The sequence below is a fragment of the Genypterus blacodes genome, unplaced genomic scaffold, assembly GCF_046128005.1.
Source record: "Genypterus blacodes isolate CSIRO-AG114 ecotype Tasmania unplaced genomic scaffold, CSIRO-AGI_Gbla_v1 ptg000195l_1, whole genome shotgun sequence".
In the NCBI taxonomy this organism is placed as follows: domain Eukaryota; kingdom Metazoa; phylum Chordata; class Actinopteri; order Ophidiiformes; family Ophidiidae; genus Genypterus; species Genypterus blacodes.
Genome location: NW_027466995.1, coordinates 1,538,223 through 1,559,815, shown reverse-complemented (window position 1 = coordinate 1,559,815; position 21,593 = coordinate 1,538,223). Strand labels below are relative to the sequence as shown.

The 21,593-nt window shown below is 45.7% G+C and overlaps 1 protein-coding gene across 1 annotated transcript in view; it reads right to left on the bottom strand.

The window, feature by feature from the left end:
• stk32c (serine/threonine kinase 32C) overlaps positions 1-21,593 on the bottom strand; it is a 50,965-nt gene that overhangs the window by 4,052 nt on the left and 25,320 nt on the right. The window contains exons 4-12 of the mRNA XM_076169338.1: positions 17,963-18,114; positions 9,657-9,830; positions 4,717-4,754; positions 4,501-4,590; positions 4,003-4,106; positions 3,787-3,903; positions 2,147-2,272; positions 1,786-1,914; positions 379-446 (exon numbers count right to left, since the gene is read on the bottom strand). Coding sequence (XP_076025453.1) covers positions 379-446; positions 1,786-1,914; positions 2,147-2,272; positions 3,787-3,903; positions 4,003-4,106; positions 4,501-4,590; positions 4,717-4,754; positions 9,657-9,830; positions 17,963-18,114 — 998 coding nt within the window. The remainder of the gene's footprint in view (positions 1-378; positions 447-1,785; positions 1,915-2,146; positions 2,273-3,786; positions 3,904-4,002; positions 4,107-4,500; positions 4,591-4,716; positions 4,755-9,656; positions 9,831-17,962; positions 18,115-21,593) is intronic.

The following is a 21,593-nucleotide window of genomic DNA, read 5'->3' as shown; positions in this document are numbered from 1 at the left end:
TTCAATCGTGTATGTGGGTTTAATTGTATTTTACTTGAACAAAGTTGAAGGATTGTGGTTTTTGTTATGTTCCCTTCTTTGTGTTCTATAAGAGGGAACATGTATTTAATATAGTCACAGTTGACAAAGAGTGTTTGGCCGTGAACGTCTTGAAGGACATTCACAACCTGCATTCCCACACTGAAATGTTCCATCTCCGTTTTGTATGAATAAGGCTGTGTAGCTGTATGTTAACCCTAAAATGACCGTTACCCTAGAAATGTATACATTTTAATGGAATGCAGGGTGGAAATGCCTTCTTTAAAAAGTGCCAGTCACAGTGAGAAACCAAAACAGGAAAGGAGAAAGGAAAACAAATAGAGACATGTGGCATCTCACTTCTCTCGGTTGAAGATCATGAACTCTTGCTGCACCACGTCAAGGCACTCCTGGAGGTAGTCGTTCTCCTGCAAGGCAGCCAACAGACATCATCATCATCATCATCATTGTCATCCCACTCATCATCAACATGGTCTTCCACTGTCAACTCCAGCCTCCCTCCTTCCTAACCGCCACGCTCCACGAGAAATAACCCCAATTCCTCCTTCGTTGTTTGTGAGCTGGCCTCAAATTGGATGTTTGGCCCGAGACAAAAATAGCAGCTCAGATTTCCCGAAGCACTTGGGGCCATGACAACAAGCACTGAAGGTTTCATAATTTAATAATCTTGGTAATAACGCAGCATGAGCGCGCACACACACACACACACACACACACACAAGCAGACACACACACACACACACACCAACGTAAAGACATGAGGTGTTCACGCCGAGCACACACTGTACAGAGCTGATAACAACGCCACGCACACAGGATTTATGTTAATAACCCTGATGTCATGGCGACTGTTTGATGGGAGCGCGTCTCTGCCCGTGATAAACGACGACTCTGTCACACACAACAATAATGCAAACGAGATAATGCGCCTCGAACACACACATCATCACTACCCTGGTCTCGGCTCGACCCCGGTCAGATCACGTCCAGGCTTTTGTCTGGCGCCTCATTCACTGCAGCTCGCCACAAAATTGAAGTGATTGTTGCTAAATCGTCAGTGGTGGAAACAGTTCTTGCGTAATAATCCTTTCAAGTTCCCGGAATAATGCAATTTCTATTTTGCAGCAGAAGGTTTGAGAGAGAGAGAGAATATTAAAGCTTTTGGGATAATTTGTCCGTCCTGATGATGTTCAAAAACAACATCGCTCCACATCAAGATGGAGCGATAGGGAGATAAACACACACACACACACACACACACACTGTTGCTGTGAAGATCTAAGAAGATTACAGTACAACTAATCAGGGCACTTGCAGGAAAGAGCTAAGTTGATTGCGAGGCTCCAAGTCTCGCTTCATGCTCACTGGCACTACAGTAGTTATTCAATCTGTCTGCTGAGCTGAAATGAGAGATAATTCACAACAGATCTGGTTTACTGTCAAGCTCAAATAATGCTCAATCTGATGGGAACCTACACACCAAAAGACAACCAGACTGTCTGATCTATACACCAGCGTCCGTAATCTCGATTTCCTTTAAGTTTAGTGCTTCCTTACTGGAAATAATAATCTAATATGAATAAAGCAGGAATTGTCAATTTATTAAGACAACAGCAAACTGATGAAACACTTTTATACTCTTCCCGTCATCAGAGGGATGATGGAGCACTTTTATCTGACTCAGGGAGGTCTGCAGTTCAGCAGATTGACAGAGTGAGTGAGCGTGTGTGCGGCGGTGTTACGCACAGATTGCGAATCCTTGCTGTTGTCTCTGGAGCGGTTCTTGGCCAGCCTCTTCTTCTTCTTATGAAGCGGACGCGACTCAAGGATCATCTCCTCAAGCTCGAACGTGGGGTCGCAGTGGAGACGACCTTTCTGTTTGGAGGACGACACGCAGGAGAAAATTGTCTGTATTGATTCAAGCACACTCTCTCTCTCACACACACATGATTCCCTTTGCATTATCGAGTCATTACACACCCATTACCATCTGAAAATAAGAGGAATCGACTGTCTGTGCTTTAATGTGTTTTGGATTTATTTTGTGTGTGTCTGTGTGTGTCTGTGTGTGTCTGTGTGTGTGGATGTTTCACAGCTCCACACTAACATTAGGAACGAATCCAGCCTCCATCTTCTTCTCGTACACAGCATCCCAGTTGACATCAGCGAGGTAGGGAGACGTCTGCATGTCAGACAGGCTGGAGAAACGATGCTCCGGGTTCACCGTCAGCAGCTGGGAGAAAGAGACACAGACAGACACAGACAGACACAGACAGACACACACAGACACACACACACACACACACACACAGTCAATTTATTTGCTATAGGCTTCTAAAAATGCTCAGGAGTCGAGTGTGTGAACCGAAAAATCTTCCAAAATAGAAACCACTCAGAATTCAGTCCTCTATAAAAACACACAACCCACCTTTCCTCGTGTATGTTTAATATTCCATGCCGCCAATAGGGGGCAGTATGAATCAAATGAGGTTTGGATCTTGAATGCTCGCACAGATCCACTCATGTGATTCCACACATGAGAGAAGTTATTAATTGAGGGGGGGAGGGTGGAAACGGTAGCGGATACAGTTGTGCCATCTGCTTTATTTGTCACCTCAGGGGTAAATTTAGTACGCAGACGCAACGGAAACGCTCTCCTGTTGTCATGTTTACGCTCCCTTTCAGTGTTTCCTCTCCTTTCCTTTCTGATTCACTTTCCTCCTGCAGGGCCGGTGAGCTCTGTCTCAGCGGAGTGCAGACACGGTAATTGATCAGCAGCAGAGCGGAAGAGACTCGAGCTCTGTCCAGAACACTGACTCACTCACTAACACACACACACACACACTCACACACGCATGCATTCAAGCGTGGTGGTATGCTGCTTTGGAAAAGGAAAAAATAAATACAAATGTCACCTCACCTTGTTTACTAGCAGCAGAGAAACAGGCAGACAGGTAATAATAAATGTGATAATTCACAGTTGTTACGAGTTTCTGTGCGTAAATGTGCTGAAGCCATGAAGTTTTGATTCAAGAAAAAGGGTTTAAACATTTCAGATGGTGAATTGTGTCACTCCACTGGCAGATTTCGACTCATTAGGGAACATTTTTAGCCTCAGTGTGAGGTTAAATCCCTTGTCAGGAGGGATATTGGCACACACACACACACACTGTATCTCTATACACTCTCTCTCTCTCTCCCCTCTATGCTTCCATCCCTCAGATTACCATCTGTCACTTTTCTCCTCCTTTGCCCTGAGGGTCTCAGCCTATCTACCTGCATCCTTCTTTCCTGTAGCTTCGGTCCCTTTTTACCTCAGTAAAAGTGCCCTGATATCAGCTCTTTACCCCCCCCCCCCCCCCCCCCCCCACACACACACACACACACAACTCCCCTTCCCTCACTGCTCTAACCCAAGGGCCTGGACGGGGGAGGGGGGGGCCTGAATCGACCATCTGTGTCCAGGCAACAGCAGCAGTATCTGGGGTCAGTTTACTCTCACTTCACTCGGTCAGAAATGCTAAATCAAAATAACAGAAAAGGGTTTGCGTCTGTGTTTATTCATCTACAGAGAAGCAGCTTGTATAATTCCTGCTGCGGGGGAGATGAACTGTTCAGGGACACTTTAAGGGCTAACTATGCTTATCAAAGCATTCCTCCATTGCGCTATTAGTCAAAGAGACTAAGATTAATAACATAACTGTGAAACAACACTTCAAAACAACAAGACACATCCCTCCAGCTCACCTTCCTCATGAGGGAGACCAGGTCCTTGGGCCAGGCTGGATTATACTGGACACTGACTGTACTGAAGAGCTGAATCAGAGACTCCACTGAGTTACTGGCATGGATGTCATAGGGCCTCTGGAGTGGAAACAGGAGAGGGAAGAAGTGAAACATTTATGAAAACAAGAGGAGATACACGTTTGAAGACGAGTTCAGGGGATGTTCCGTTGCGCTCACCCAGCTCCGCAGTACTTCGAAGGCCGTCACCCCGAGTGACCACCAGTCCACCTCAAAGGCGTAGCCAGTCCCCCCGCTTATAAACGACTGGAAGATCTCTGGAGCTGAGAGGACAAACACAGATGGGAATCACTCAGCGGGGGAATGTTCAGGGAAAGTACACGCGCTCCTGCCAACAGATGTCCTTCTTCTCAAATGTCCAATATGATCAGATGTATGATTTTCATATCAGCAAACACAATATCTGATTTCAGTCACTCAATAGTTGTTATTATAAATTGATGATGATGTATGCACAGTGTTGTTTACTGTGTTGAAAGAACCAAAATGTGTTTAGACATCCCTCGATTGACCCCTGACCCTACTCCATCCACTTTAACAGGTATCTATCTCTTATTTTGTAACATTTATTTGCTCAAAGCTCTTGGCCACCATGATGTCATCGTTTGAGGTTTCAGATGCAAATGCCACCAGGGCTTGACTCAGGTGTGCAGTTACCCATGTAGGGTTTGGTTCCAGCTAAGGCCGTGGCTCTCTCTCCGTCCTTTATTATCGTGGCAATGTTGAAGTCTGTCAGGTGGGCGTGGCCTGAGAGGAGGCAATCACACCAGGCGTTAAAGAAGCATTTCAATGTACAATACTGCTGTCTGTATACCCCCCCCACACACACACACACAAGCAAGCAAGCAAGCAAAAAATGTATGCCATCCTTACCTTGCTCGTCTAACAGGATATTGTCTGGCTTGACATCTCTACAGGAGACACAGAAACACAAACATGATGACATGAAAACAAGATTCGTCACCAGGCTTTCACCCCCTCCCCCACAAACAGCATCCATACACAGCACCTAAGTGAAAATGACTGGTGAACAGGAGACACGTCATTTACTAAACTCACTCATCTGCGCAGTCCTCCTCACTGTCAACAGGTGGCAGGCATGTTTGCGTCTATCCCATTAAGTCAGTTGTGTGTAGTGAGCACAACATCCAACTCTCACTGTAAAGCAATTTCTATGGATATTTTTGAGGTCATTTCATCAGCCTATACCACCAGGGGGTGCTACAAGTATCAGCAGTGGTACAGTACACAGGCCACAGTTTGAGAACCAGTGCTTTGATTGGACATTGAGTTATTTAGTATTTGCTCAAACTGTTACTGTTGATATACATAACTTATATTAGTGAAATATATTAGTTATGGTAAGAAAAATGTCGTGAGATGGCTCAGGCTACATCTCATGGTTTATGGTCGAGGAGAAAATATTAGACACACACACACACACACACACACACACACGCTCACGTGATGTGTGTGTTACATGTTGTTGCATGTGTCTGTATCTCAGAGAGAGAAGGAGAATGACTGATCACAGGGAGGGTCCTGCAGTTTGTTTACACATGCTTATTTCACTGGGCACCCATGCAACAGAAGCACACACACACGCACACACACGTGCACACAACAACACAAATGCACACCAATATTTCCCAGCCCCTTCTGTCCCTCCATAGTCAATTAACAGAGCGCACAGCTTATTTAATTATGCTGCACATCACTCTGGTGTGAAAGATGCGTGCAGTCCACAGAGAGCGTCTACACACCCCATAGGATGAATGTGTTCACTGTATCCATGCAACACTAAGCTGGTGCTCACATCCTCTGCCAAAACCTGGAAGGGGAGGGGGGCAGGGGGGGGATAGACCACCGGTACATGCCTGGTGGAAATATACTGTGAACTGTACAAGAGCAGCATCTGTTTGATGTGCTAAATCCCTCATTCAGTCAACATTTGATTCATTTTGCAGGAAGATCAAAAACACAGATCCAACTTGTAACAGCATCTGAAGTTATTTCTCCTTAATTTATGAACAAACATCCAGTATGAAGTGATGCCACACGTAGAAGTTGGTGAGAGGAGGAGAGGAGGCAAAGGAAAGGAGACGTCTTTAGGGATTCTCTACTTCTACTTCCCGTCTTCTCATTGGACTAATTTTACCTCCTTGGGCATGGTGGCAGCTGACTGTTGCTAGGAGACTGGAGACCCTTCTTCCTTCAGTTGGTGCAACAAAATAATTGTATAGTATTCTCCTGTCAAAAACTTACAGGGTGGAACAAAATTGTAGCGCAGGGGACGTCCACGGATACCCAGGGATTGGATTACGGCTGTGAGAGCAGACGCTAGTGTGTCAAAGGCAGAATAGTTGATGCCGTGGAGAGAGGCGAGAATATGGAAGCAAAAGAGAATCATGCTGAAGGGATGTTTGTCACCTCCATCTCCTCCTGCTGACAGTTGTGATGTTTACATCATGGTGGTCTCTGGCAAGCAGACACGAAACAACACGGAGGCTCGTAGTTTACTGGTGGTAAACAAACGATAACGCAACGCTTTTGTCTTGGGGGATATAATGGAATCCCCTGTTGAGGCCATTTGTTTCCATTGCATTTAGTGTAACGTTCCAACTCTTTAATTAAAGAAACACTGAATAAGTCACGCACGGCGAGCTGGCAAAGTAAACAATGAAATGCACAGCGAGCAGTCTGTACTATTATTAGTCTTTACAATCCAAGTCTATACTATTATAGGGACACCACAAGAGAAATACAACACGATTCCATCACGTATACATGACATGTTGTGTAATGGCAGCCTGAGGTGAGTTTGCCCTTTGAGGAAGCACACAAGGAGGCTGCAGACTCTGATGTGACTGTTTACGTGCCAGAATACATTGATTTACAATTGTATAATCTAAAATACAGCCTATGCATGACCTTTGAAAAACCCAAGTAATGCCTTAATCAAAGTTTTGAAGTGTATCTACACACTCAGACTGTTGATCAGCTGAAGGGGATGTGTGAGGGTTTTCGTTGTTATTCCTCATTATTACAGTAAATTATAGGAGGGAACATGTAAACAAATGTGTGAGACAGGTGTGAAATGAGTATCAAGTAAGAGGCTAGTGTCTGAATGTTTGGCTGAATGTGACATTGTGTTTTCACTCATTGTGCACAACAGTGATGCAACAGGAAAGAGTAGAAGTGGGTCAATATTTTGTCCTGCACATCAAAGGCTTCACAATAAGCTGTAGACCAAGATAAGAAATTAAACAGATTTGTATGATAAGTTCCCTTCATAGTGGGCAGATGTTGTACATCCAATAAGATGCAGGACCTGAAATGAAAAATTTATTTAAAATATTGTAACTAGAACGAAGTTAATCAGATTGAGCCTCGGTGTCCTGGGTGTACAAAACAACTTTGACTTTCAGTTTGAGTAAAATCTATTTCTCTCTGCAGTCATTAACAGATTTCTTTTCTTTTATTTCATAATGAAAATTGTTGTGAATTACTACAAGTGGCTCCATCTGACGGTGTTGGAAAGATTTTGCTCAGATTTTGGAGCCAGTGTTTGTCTGGATTATTGAACACAAGCTGTAGCTCCATTTAATGCCATTTGTGTTGTTTTGGATCTTAAACTTTTGTGATGCTGTTATTTTTAGCGGTACTGCAGTAAAGGTTTCTATGAGTAGCTTTTATATCCAGCACCCTGACAACCATTCAGCCCAATATCTGAATTATTCCCACTTTTTTGGTCCGTTTCCGCCAGCTTCACTGATTATGAGCCGTGTCAACAAGTGTGGGTGCCTGCCAACAGAGTTTGGCTTTGCTGCCGTCACACTTAAGTCTGAAATGCTCGTTGTGCACCAGACAACAAAACTGTTGGATCGATGAAAAACAGGCCTAAGGGTGACCTGAAGGTGGCGCCAGAGAGGAAAAACAGCAAAAGGGTTTATCGTTTTCATGACATGTCGCAACAATCTCTCCTCTGTGTTTTGACCACAGTGGACAGCCTGGCCTGAAGGCGGTGTTGTAGAAATGACCAGGGTGTCTTCAATATCAGGACAGTTCAACCTCTGAGGATCATCATTATCAAGCGCAAATTGGAAGAAAGGTAAGGAAATGGAAATGGAAATGGTGACATAATGGTGGAAATAATGGAAGAGTAGATAATATCCGGAAATTGCTGTACCACACACATACACACACACACACACACACACACACACACTCACAACAAACCACATTGTTGTTCCAAGGTAGAACTGGAGCCAAAATGAGATTTTTGAACAAGGTTCAAACAGTTTTTCAGCCATCTGTGGTGTAAAATCTGTATTCTGCTGAGACTCTCTGCTCTTCCACTTACAGTGCTGCGCTTACTGCTGTGCTCAGCATATTTAAACAAAAAGCTGTGGACAGCGAGTCCTCGCTGGTTGAAGAAGATGGATGGGAACAATTACAGCTATACACACACACGAGGGCCATCTATGGATATGTAAAGTAATATAAATAAAAACAGGGTTATCCAAATGACTATAAAGTGATACTCCTCAGACGGGACACAACCGGGACTCAGAGACAATAAAAGGAGAAAAAGCTTCTAAAACACTTTCCTTGCGTATAAAGCTTTACATTCCTAATCTACTTTAATATAGATTCATGTACGTACATATACTTTTATGTGATTTCATTTGGTCTGAATTTGACTGCTACATTAAGCTTAACTAAACGTGCTGTGGTTGTAAATACTCCCAGAAGCTGCTCACACTCAGCTTAGACAGGTGAAACATCTGAGGCTCCATCTCTCCTCAGCCAGAGGAGCAGAGAACAAAATGAGTGGCGGTCGGTCATGAATCATTTCTAACCTCACGCAGGCCCCTTCTGGTTTTAAGGGGTTGGAATGGAAGCATGACAGGAATAACAAAGTGTGTATCACGGGCTGTTGGGACATGACATTAAGTGAAAGCAGGTAAGAGTCTCTGGTGTGAGGTGACACTTTCTGCCTGCAGCTTTGAAGCTCCTCTGACTTTGCGATTCCTATCAGCTCAGAGATGCTTTTACAAAGGGAAAGGGTTATAGCAATATTCCTTCCGGAACACCAAGCAGGTAATGCATTCTACCAAGTCACAACATGTAGACTGAAGGAAGGAGACGCTTTCATTTGACTAAAATTCACTTTGGTGCTTTGATTGCTGTACGAGAACATATCGTTACATTGACACGTTTGTAAGGCGATCCCTGCGAGCCCACAAAGCGGACGTTTTTCAATACTGTATGTGTTTCAAGCACAATATCAAAAGTCAGAGGCACAACCCTGAGAAACGCTTCCCTGCAGGGGAAACACGAGGCTTTGAACTGAGAGCAGGAGAGCTTACAAGATTTAGTATTTTCAAGGAAACAATATAATGATGTAATGGGCTGACATCGTTGCATTTGGTACATGTTGAAAGTAAGCACTATGAATATCAATGATTGATGAGGAAACTCTTTGGATCCGCCTTTAACACCCCGTCTCTCTGAACTGTTGTTTTGATGTTTAAATCAAAGAAGAGCGGTCGATCTCCCAATTCAGGTTGCACGGCCGTCAAACATCTACAACGCTGTCATAACCAGGTGGTGGTTAGGTTCCCAGATTGTATGCAATGGAATTCCAAAGCGCTCAAAATAGCAACAACATGGCGTGAGTTTTATTTCTAAACCAGATCAATAAACCATCACATGAGCCTGAGGTATATTGACTAAACTGGTCATACTAGAAGGCGCTCATACCTCCCCCCAGGCTGAGTAGCTCTCAAATTATTGACCATTATGTGTACCTGTGGATGATGTGCTGATTCTGCAGGTAATCCAGCGCCAACGTCATCTCGCAGAGGTAGAGTTTGACGGCGTCCTCGCTGAACTGGACATTCTGCTGCAGGTGGTACCTCAGATCTCCCCCCAGCAGGAGGTCCACCACCATGAACATGTCCTCTTCATCCTGGAAGGAGTACCTGGGGAACCAGAGGAGTGGAGGTTAGGGGGAGGGGACGGACATGAGGCTCAATCACGGTACAGTTTACAACATAGACTCATGCTGTGCACACAAAGGCAAAGACTGGAGGCACAAACTACACACATGTTGCTTTGGTGCTCGTATGTGCTTGTGCTTGCATGCAATATATACAGATGACACAGTTAACACACACACACACACACACACACACACTGTGAACGTGCACACATGCATATTTATACTGCGTGGAAAGCCGTACGCACATATAGCCACAGGACAACATGCCATTAACATACATCTTTCTGTGCTTTCTATCAAAACAAATAACTCTAAATTGGCAACCTTCATGAATTATTCACATCCATGCATGCATCAATGGCCACTTAGGCTAGTTAGTGTGTGAATGTGCATCTCCACACAGTCACGTTACACAGCAACAGATTAACACCCATCATCATCCCAACAAGAAGCCACTCATTTGAAGGAACGCGAACAGAGAGGAAGTGATCTCCGAATTAAGGCTTGAAAAACATTCCTCTGTGCTGAAATGCGACTTCATTACGGCTGGCTTGTGTTCCACCAGACATTTTTTGTCAATCAGGCTTACTAATCATGCGCGTCAAATTAAAATACAGCCTCTTAATGATCTGGGTGGGGATTTGTAACACGCCACTCCACAATTTCGACGCCAGCCAGTGAACAAAACACTAAGCTGCCGCATGGGTGAACAAAGGAATCTAATGTCTCATCAAGAGGAAAATAAAGGCAAAATATTTCCTCAATCGGGATCCCCGTGTCGTAACATCTCGGCTTGCAGAGGCAGCAAACAAACGTGCACCCCTGTGATTTCCTCTATCAAAGTCAGTCTAATGTGGTTGTTACTGACCCAATTCTTTATTTTCCCATTAAAGCTTTGACAGTGTGGTGTTATTACTTTCTTACAGCTGCAGGTTTTCCTCTGGATCGTCAGGCTTAGCTTCCAGCGCTCGGGCGGGGGGGGCGAGGGGGCGGAGGGGGGGCGGAGGGGACGTGGTGATTGCTCCTATTCAGGTGCAATTTCCTGCCTTTCTAAGTGAGAAATAGGGCCGAGTGTTTGGTGCCGAGCGAAAATCATTCCATCTCATCTATGGATTGGTTCTGCCGCAGCAAAAAAAAAAAGAATTTGCAGTGCTGTTGAGGTTTTCTCTTCTCCTAAACAACACAGAGATTAATTGTGAAATGGTGCAGCAGCGTTTGTGCGGTGAGCTCGGTCGTGACGGAGAAGCACGCCACACTGACACACAACACGCTTGATCAACAAAAAAACATGATGTTTTGCTGATGCTGAAGGTCCTGATGCGGTCAACAGGAAATGACAGCAGCATCAAGTCCACCAGCCACAGCGAGACCAGCCTGGCCTGACCCCAGAGAGATCAGCCTCAGTGTAAAACACAGAGCAGCCTCAGCAGATGGCTGAGCCCCAGGATGCAGTTTGCTCTTGGCAGGAATTCCCCACGATTCCCTTCACCTTTTTATCACCTCATTGTCACAGTCTGATTCTCGTTGCCCCATTGACAGGTGAGCTTCTTCTTCTGAGGCAACAATCAGCGCTAAAAATGGCCTTCCTTCCCAAACCACCGCTGTACTCTACACGGCCCTGAGAGAAACGCCGCCGCTCGCTCTTGTTGTCACTTCCTTCCTCACTTTTGCTGAGGTGACAGGAACATGTCAGATATGTGCCGACAACTCGAGCGCATGAGCGTTCCGGCGCTGACAAGACTTGTCACCTTTAAGACTCTCGCCGAAGGATGGGAACGAGAAGAAACAAACAATTTCTTCCCGGTTTCTTGGAACACATCTCTGCAAATACCATGTGAAGTACACAGATTTGACATTTGCAAAAGTCAGCTAAAAGACCGTTCTGCTGTCAGGGAGTGGACAGGAATGGTGGATACACAATGATGAAGAATGGAAGTGTTACGATAATGGACCCTTTTCTGACTGAACCGTCCTCTTAAAGTACTCTCTGATGAGTTGTGAGATGGAACAAAATCACTCATCATGCCAGCGTGTTCACATTCACAGCGGGTGGTCTGATTACACTGAAGAGCCAGTAATCAAAACACACAGATCTCTGTGACACGGTTATTCAGTGTGGAATCTTTCTGAACATCCTGCCAGTCCTTGCGCCTGCTGGTGAGTCCGTATGGACACACTGAATAGGCGAATGTTAACCAAATACCAGGCTTCACACACACACACACACACACACACACACACAGACACACACCTATGGCTGCAGTTCTCACCATATGTGCAGAACATAAAGAAATGCCACAAAGATGCAACCTCGAGTCGAGGTAACTTAGCGGGCATAAGATGCTGCGCTTACTTACAGTGTGCAGTGGTAGCCATGGCAACAAGGTTTTTGGGTCCCCAGTAAACCAGGTGCTTGTGAACACAGCTGTGCAATAATAATAATAACAACAATAATAATAATAATGATTACTACTATTAATTATAATCATAATAATCCCCAAAGTGCTGATCCACTTCCTTCCATTGCAATATTAGATTTTGTGGCACAGAAAAGTTTTTCCAGACTGATTTTTCTTTCCTGCCCTCTGCTGTTCTTCAGTCTCAAAGTTGCAGGTCAGGAAACTGGGTGTGAATGAGCGCCTGGCACTAATCTGGGGTCTGGGGAGAGCTGTAACTGCCCAAAGCCTGCAGGAGAACACGGGCAGCGCCAGGACCGTCCTAGGCTGCAACAATCACAGCGCTGAGAGAGAGGAAGGTTAGCCGGCTAGAAAAAGTACAAAAAAAAAAGGGAAAAGAAACAGGCTGAAATATTCAGGCCACAGTGACAAATGAGCCCGGGGAGGCGAGGGAGGAGAAATACAGGGAGAGAGGAAGAGGAGTTTGGAGGAGAAGGAGAGTCGAGGAGTGTGTCGGCCCCTTCTTCATGTGCAAACTTTAAATGGCCTACATAGAGGCGATGGCAGGGACGGGGCTGACTCACGCCGACACCATGACTCAATCACAGGACACGCGCCCGCTCCTCTGAGGATCCCTCCTCCAACTATGGCGTGAGCAAGCGCTGCCTCTCTCTCCCCTTACACGCCCCCCGGCTGGTCACCCCAAAAAAAACAGGGCGCCTCCTCTGGCCTGCTTTCACAAGGTGCACCTTCAATGCCGTGTCCTATTAAGAAGAAAGTTCTTTAAAAAGGAGTGTGTTGAGTAGTTAGAGAGGATTCATCGGATTCATGGCCACCAGGGGGAAAAGGGAAGTTTGGACTTGTTTCTCTTCTCCGCCTCTCCGTCTTTTCATGCTTTCAAACTTCTCACAGCTTCTTGTGTAGAAACGTCAGCTTACAGTCTGATATCATTGTATTGACGCACAAAAAGGCTGGGAAAGCAAAAAATAATGAAGTAGGAGGTAAGGAAGCTCTATAAAAGATGCAGATTTAGCTCATAATTCTTTGTGTCACTGTGAGGTTCTTCCACATTACACACAGAGCAGATTTGATTTAATGCTGATATCCAAAATATTGATTCATTCCAGCGTAAACCACAAAGTGCTGGAAAATGATGATGCGTGAATGCAGAATGCTATATTGGACTCGAAACTGAGTCAAGTGTTTTGGGAATGATCCCATAATTCAAGATGTTTTTGAGGCTAAACCCACACACACACACACACACACACACACACACATGCTGTGGGCTTGTTATAACTGCTGACTGGGGGTGTAGGGGCTAATTTGTTCCACTGCCTTCTTAGGACTTGTTCCTTTCAGGCCTAAAATCAATATTCTTAATGGAGGCTGAACAGGACACAGCACATCTATCCTCGCTCGCTCCTCTTGCTTGTTCATTCACGCTCTCTCTCTCCCTCTCTCTCTCTCTCTTGCTCACTCAACGACAAAGCAGCGACCGCGACTCCTCCACTCCAGATGACTCACTGCATGTTTTTTTGGGGGCTCTTAAAAAAAATCCCTTAAAATAATCTAAGGGGAAAAAATAAATAAATCTGTCTCTTAAGGACGTAAACACAGCAATGACTGCGACAACCGTAAAGCCACTCTGCAAGTTCTCATCCTCTCTCTGCGGACGTTTGTCCATTTGGTTTCACGATTCACCGCTGCCTCTCCCGGCTCCTGAGGGAGGAAGGGTGATGGCGTTTGAGTGATCTGTTGTGATGTAACGCTTAAGGCGAAACCTTGCTTTTATAATTACGTACACTCTGTAGGCCAGGGGATCAATTTCACCGCTACGCCTTAATGCAACCCAAGCTGATTATTCACGAGCACACTTTAACAGTGTGTGAGCAGCGCGGCCCTCCTGGGTGGGATGAAGTGACCTTGCACTTTACGGCCTAGGAAACGGATCCCAGGGAAAGAGGAAGTCAGCATCTTCTCATGTGTTGCAAATCCTTACAAGGATTTGTGTGGATTTGCGGCGCGGGAGATAGTTGATTTCTCTTCCTCCCAGGTAATCCGTTCTGTGTATTCCCGACTCCTACACATCCTATATGTTGTGTATATGCAGCGGTAAGGGAACGGGCCCGGCAATTACTGTGGCCTGCAGACTCGACATCCACACCGGCTTACGGGCCAGACGGGATTCGCCGTGTATCTTCAGCAGGTTTCCTCCTAATGAATTTCTCTCTGAAGCCGAGGATGACGATGCTCAAAAGCGGAATTCCAGGCAGCCTCAATGAAAGCAGTGCCTCAACTATAGAATGTGTGTGTGTGTGTGTGTAGGTGAGAGTAGCAGTACAAATCCTCTTACTGTGCTCACCTATTTTTTGTCAAAACTAATCAATGTTGAATCCTTTCTTAGCACCATCTTCAGCGCCCCTCCTCCCCCTCCCCCCTCCTTTACGCCGTCTCCCATCTCCTCGCTTGCAGGGATCATTACTTTGCTCTGACAGCTGTTTGGTGCGATTTCCCCACATCCTCTCCCGGCTCTTGCTGCTGACTCTCTCTCTTTCCTTCCCTGCCACTGTATTAATAAAAGCGCTCGTATGAAGCGTCGTCAAAGCTCGGGAGTGAGTTGCATCCATTGTTGTTTGCTTTTGAGAATATAGGCAGTGTCCCCCCCCCTCCCGCCCACCACTTCCCCAAATCCCCAGCTGGTCTATTACACATCCATTAATAATGCACTGAAGTGCCCAAATGCCAGGCACCAGATATCACAACGCTCCATTTCACAAGTCTATATACACAAGCAACTCTGTGATCTAGGGGGAATTGGTGAAACAGACTTCACATGCAGTGAACCAATTAGGCTCCTGGTTGTTACACGGCGAAGGAAGACGAGCTGTAGATGAAGCCCGAGTTTCCCATCAGTCTTATCTTATTACCTGCCCGGGACGAGCTGTTGTGTCAAACAGCAGATAAATGAAGCGGACAGTTTACGCAACGCATACAGGTGCATGGCGTAACAGCACACACACTGTCACACACACACACACACACACACACACACATGCACCGGTACAGTGTGTATGTGTGCGTGTGTGTGAGTGTGAACTAGGGCAGAAATAACCAACCTAACACAGGCTCGCGCTAACAATTGATTTCCTTTATGTTTCAGTGTTCTGCTCGCTCCAATTTAAAGAGAAAAATTGAGCTGAGATTTGTTTTGTTTTTGTGCACATTCTCACAGCAGGGCCTCAGACCCACAATACGGCTATTTGGGCTGATGTGCATGAACTGGATGAAGCCAGAAGTATTTTGGTCAGCGACTCTCTGCAAATCAGCACGAGGGAACGTTGCTTGTTGCTTTCGAGTAAACGTTCCCATTCTCTCTCCCACACTGAAACATCAAACTCTGTGTGATCTCCCCGTGTGACTGCAAGTTCTGCTCCAGCTCCTTCCGGGTTCATCCGCAGATCGAGACTCACAGATGGCTGGCAGATACAGGATCCAGCAGGCTGTATTTCTACCTGTTCAGGCGTCCAAATCACTGCAAATCAGCAGACAGACACAGGAAGAAATCCAGAGAGGCTCTTCCTGGTCAAAGATGTTGTCATTTGAGATCCCCTGTCACAACTGATCAAGCCGCTTGCAGTAAACACTGCGAAGATACTTGCAAACACACGCAACCAACAAGCCAGAGGCATCACTGCTGGGGGTGTGTGTGTGTGTGTGGTGGGGGTTGTGGTGTCCCTGCACCACCTGTGCACTCGTGTGAAGTTATTTTTCTCATTTCTCCTCGTTCTCCCGCAGCTTCATGTGGGACCAGGTTGGCCAAACGTTACGAAACATCATCCTGCCAAGGACCGTGGGTGCTGTGCCGAGTCAACATTGTTACCATGGCTCTTTAGCTGCACTGGGACAGCGGCCAGGGCCTGCCAAGTGTGTTGTCAGACAGTAGGAGCTGCAGCCAGGGGCTCCATCACACAGCTGGTCCCCCTGCCTGCCATCTCTACGGTTTTTTTTTTTGCCCAATCTGGTCAATGCCAAACAGGTTGTCGTGGTCGTTGCCTTTGCCTGCTGCGCCCCCCCGCCCCCCCGTCGCTGTGATGTTCTCCGTGCCGAGCAGATTGTGACAGCTTCCATGCGGGTCTCGAACAAAAGGAGGTGCCATAAGAGTTCAGAGCGAGAGAAAAATACTGCAGATCTATTTTTTAAAGGGATGGATTAATTTAAAATGGGGTTTTACACAGATTTTATGTCTCTGTGCATCTGACCGTTTGTCTTGGTTTACAGTAAATGAGGGCTCCTGGCAGTGGAGGCTCAGAATGTGCTTCCATTAATATAATGTGAAGAGAAAATAGAGTGGAAATGTCAAGAGTTATGGACCCGAGTGCCTCAAGTAAAGAAATAAAACAGATAAATTAAAGTGCAGGGTGCATTTCTCTCCTACTTTCATGCTGGATTTACAAAAAACGAATACTTAATGTTAAAATCCCTCTTAGCAAGTAGTAGTACAGTTCAATAGTATCTCTTCTGTTTCTCTGATGGTCACATGGAAGCTAACGTGGGAGCAAATACGTGCGAGAACTTATTTTCGTTATGTTACGTTCCTTTTCCGTGATGGACAGCGGCATCTTTAACATATCTGTAAAGCAGAGGGACGAGGTGTGAAGTGTGAAACTTGTCGTTCCCACATATTGGGAGCTGCAATGATTCTCCACTCGGTGCCTTTGTCACAAGAAACAGAGCTGGATTGGGCGCAGGAGAGAGCAGAGTGGCGATCTACTGTAGAACACGGAAAGGCTTTGGCTGCCTTACACACTCCTGCAGGGAATTAAACTATAAAAAAAGATTTAAAAGATACACGGCCCTCTTACTGTACACTCATTATAATGCCATCGGTTGATTCTGGCGCAGCGACTCCTCTTACAAAAGCTGCAGAATCAACTTTCACCCACACACACTCACACAACTTAGTTAAGGAGATGAGCCGAAGAATTTGTCTTGGATGGCGTGTACGTAACCGTGTTCGCATAATCCATCCATCATGGCGTGTGTGTGTGTGAAAAATAAACGATTCTGCTGGTAATTGCTAAGAGAAGACAAGACACGTGCGGCGTCGTTCCACCAATTACAAGAGGAGCAGAGCGCTTTGTGTAATACGCCATGAAACGCCGTGCCAGGTCCCCAATTACATTTAGAAACGTGTCCCGCTCGGAGATGAGCGTTGAATAATGACAGCGGCTTCCATTCACCCACATATCAGACTCCAGGGGAAGAGTGAGGTCATTTCAAACCACAGTAATTATCAAATGTGTGCTGCACGGGCGCAGAGTCAAAATTAATTTCCCGATATATCTCTCCGGTGTAAACCACTTCTTCGCTTAATAGCTGTTGGTTCCAAAAAAGGAAGTGAAGTTTCCCTCCCCCCCTTCAAGCGTTAATAACATTAAATAAAACTTTCCAAAACTTGCAAAATGCAGGTTATAGTGGATCGCATGCAACACCAGGAAGTTAATAGAGCGACACGTGGATGGGGTGTGTTTTCTAGAGCTGCAGCAGATGTGAGAGCGAGCATGCATTACTCTCTGGAGACGGGCGCCAGATGCACGGACAGACAAAGCAGGCCACCAAACACACAGGCAAGGCAGGCGAGACAGGCGAGGCAGGCGAGGCAAGGCAGCGCAAGAAACCACATCGATAAAGTGTAAAAACAAATGATAGTCACCAGAGATTTACTAAAAAAACATGTTCAATTTCCTGTAGGATCTCAAGCTCTCTAAAGACGTTTCGGACCTCATCTCTCTCTATGCACTGCTGCTTGTTCATGTACTTCATGGCGTACATCTTCTCCGTGTCCCTCTTTTGCACAATGCACACCTGCAGGGGAGAGAGAGGGGGAAGGGAAGAGAGAAAGAGAGAGTGTCAGGCAATATAGGGACAGGTGTGTGTGTGTGTAAACCTATAGAATAACAAACACACGTCCTTGTCTTCACCACTGTTCCCATTCTGACACATCTTAGAGCTCTAATGTCACTTTTTACAAGCAAATCACCTCATTATTTATGTATTACATGTTGGGGTTTCTCATCAGGAAGTGGCTGCGAGAGGTCAGAAGGGTTTCGGACGCGAGAGAGGTCGGCGTCATTACCGCAACCTCACCATGCAACGCACACACTCATTAGACACGTCACTTATGGAAGTTCCCCCGGGCCTGACAAAGAAGTTGTTAAAAGCCTGCAGAGAGGAGAGTTTAACATCTCAAGGACTGTTTCGGTCTCGGGTCGGTCACAGGAAATGATGTAATTTTAGAAACCGTGGCGATGGAGATGGTGAAGGTGGCGGTGGAGTAAATTCTCTGAAGCTTTGTGAGATGTAATGTGCATGACAGTGCTGAGGAGGAACGCCACCAACGCTCAAACGCTGTTAGAAATGTGCTTACAGTCAGTGGGCGAACAGAAGACAACACCAAATTCATAATCTCTCATTCTAAACTGACTTAAAGATACTGAAAATACTGCAGTTTTGTAACGCAGGGGGGGATGCGATCAAACACATTCAAGCGCCAGCAGGAACTAAATGCATCTGCGTCACGTCTCAACCCCGCTGTTGCGAAAGAGTCCCGAGGTCAGATTAGGTTTCGATCCAAACCTCTCCGAGAGTGGAATCGGACCAAACCGCGGTGAGCCAACAGCGCCGGGCCATTACGCTTCACAGCAGACCTGAGCCGAGCCGCTAAACTATCTGTCCTCGCTTTGAAGTGGAGCGAAATGTGTTTGTGCCCACACGCAGCAGGGTTGCGGTGACATGGCAGCACGCTCGTTACACGCCACTTCATAACTTTAATTACACAGCGATTAAAGGCAATAAATCAGCTTTTTCAAAACCTCACGCACACTTGACGCGTTTGAAATTGGCCCCGAGTACGCTTTTCTTGGAGGGATAGACCGGGACTATGCATGTGTGTGTGTGATTGTTAATTGATTTAGTCAAGCATGTAGATTGGAGTACAGAGAAGTCTCGTGGATAGATGCAAATAATAGATCATCTTATAATCTTAACGATTACGCAAAATGGAAATGGAGGAAGACACAAACTTCTTGCTGAAAGTGCAAAACAACCCGCCTTAACTATCAACAGTGGAAATGGATGGATTAATCAATATAATGAACATTGGAACCAAAATGGAACAGAATTTTGTTTCTGGAGAATTCTGGCCAGGGGAATTTTCAGCCGGCGTTTTCCAGTCTGGCGCGGCTCAATATGGCGGCTTTCTCCTCCTGACAACGCGAGCCAGAGCGGCAGAAGCAACAGCCTCAGAGAGTCATTAAAGCTTTTACTCACTCTTTAAATCTCACCAAGACAGAAAGCTGCTAATGGACTGTGAAAACTTCTTGTAGTCCCCGGCTGAATTTGCATTTTTCAACATTTTCATTAACCCCCCCCCGCCCCACGTTGAAATGAGATATCGCTCAACTACACCCGCCTGCAGCATTCAAACATACTGTGGCATTAAATACAAACTCAACTCAAAATATGGAGAAATCTGTAAATGGGTCAAGGCGATTTCTTTGGAATGAATTTACACTGGGGAAATAAGTTTTTACAGCCGGATGTAAGATGGCATGAGGTGTTATAAGAGACGTTTCTCATGTGGTGACAGGAGGAAATCTATAACCATGTATAACACCATCTATTTAATTGTGCTCATGATTTCCCCCCCGAGCTGAGGAGCTGAAATGAGCGCTTAGAGAGGGGGAGGAAGAGGGAGAGGAGGAGGGAGGAGAGGGGGGGTTTGCCTCTGCTGTCTGCTGGTTCGGCCCGGCTCTCCAGCTCGCACTTCGCTTTTGTCACATCCATTACGGCCTCGCTCGTCACCAGCTGAAACTCATCAAATCCATTCTTTTCCCCGTGCAGGAAGTGTCAGTTTCTATTGAAAAGGAAAGTGGTTTAATCAGATTTCACACATATATTAATGAATGGAATGGAATGTTATCAATATCACTGTTCCAGCCTGTCGAGCCTCTCCTGGACTATTTTAAATATATCTAGCTTGAATATTTTACAGCATTGGAGATACGGAAGCTGTGAATGGATGTCGTTGGATTGAAGTTTCTGTTTAAGTTATGCTGATTTAATTCTGATTATAGCGTTTCCATGCCATTTAAATATTGCATAAATCTGATTCAAATTTAAGTTTAAGACGCCAAGAATCTAGAACTTACACTTCTATACAGCATAAGTTGTTGTTTATGCCATCTATGTGTAAGTATCATGTGTGAGTGTGTGTCAGCTGTGAAGATCTGGAGGTGTGATCATGTCACGCGTGTGTTGGACACTGCTGGCGGTCAGTATGGGCACACGTGTGTATGGAAGCGTGTGCTGCTTCCCCCACGTTGGGCAGCTAGAGAGGTCTTACGAAAGAAGAAACGGTGGCGTCACATGGACGGAGACGTGACAAATTTCATAACCGAGCCTCCGTCGAGTCTCAGCATCAGATATGACAGCGTCCGTCATCTCCCGTTAGATTCCGTGGGAGGGAGTCGGAGCAGCCAGGGGACGACTTTCTAAAAAGGCTTTATTCAGATATTCATAGGCCACATTAGCAATTCAATGCATTATTCCCGTTTAGCACGGAGCAGAAAAAGTACCAATTTTGAGTCAAGAGGTATGAGGCTGAATGTTTGCAATCCATTTACATATGAATGGGGACATTTTCACCAAGATTGAAATCAGCGGAGATGGAAGATTCAGGCCGTCGCTGTGACGATCCTGATGCGGCGGCAGAGTGATGGCTTCTAAAAGCGCCTCTCTCTGACTGCTAATGGACACTAAAGCGTTCCTAATTTATTCTCAGGTATTAAAATGTTAACGGTCACAAGGAGTTGAGGCACTGTGACGCTTTTACTCTGAAGTGAAACTCTAAAGTGGGTCTCCCCTCATTTTACACATCAAATTCAGTTTATCAATTGTGAGGGGCGACACTCTAGTCTAGGCTTTGGTTCAAACTTCATCTTCATCCCCAATATGAAGTGTGTATCACCCTCTAATGTCCACAAAGCTGGAGGTTAGACTGCAATTCATCTGATCAGCATGGAGACGCAGAGTCCGTTTGGACCGACTGGTAGGTTCAGACGTTTCTCAATGAGGAGCTATCAGACTGCGATGCTCCCATTCAACCGGGAATTCAAACGCTTTTCTCGGTTAATGACCAAATACAACAGGAGAAGAAGAAGAAGAAGGAGGGGGAGGAAAAAAGCAGTTTGCTGGGGTTGGAGCCCGGTCGGACGCTTGGCTCGGTGTTCCGTATCTCTGTGCCGTGGGAAGGATGACAGCGTCGGCCCCGGGGGTTAGAAGCT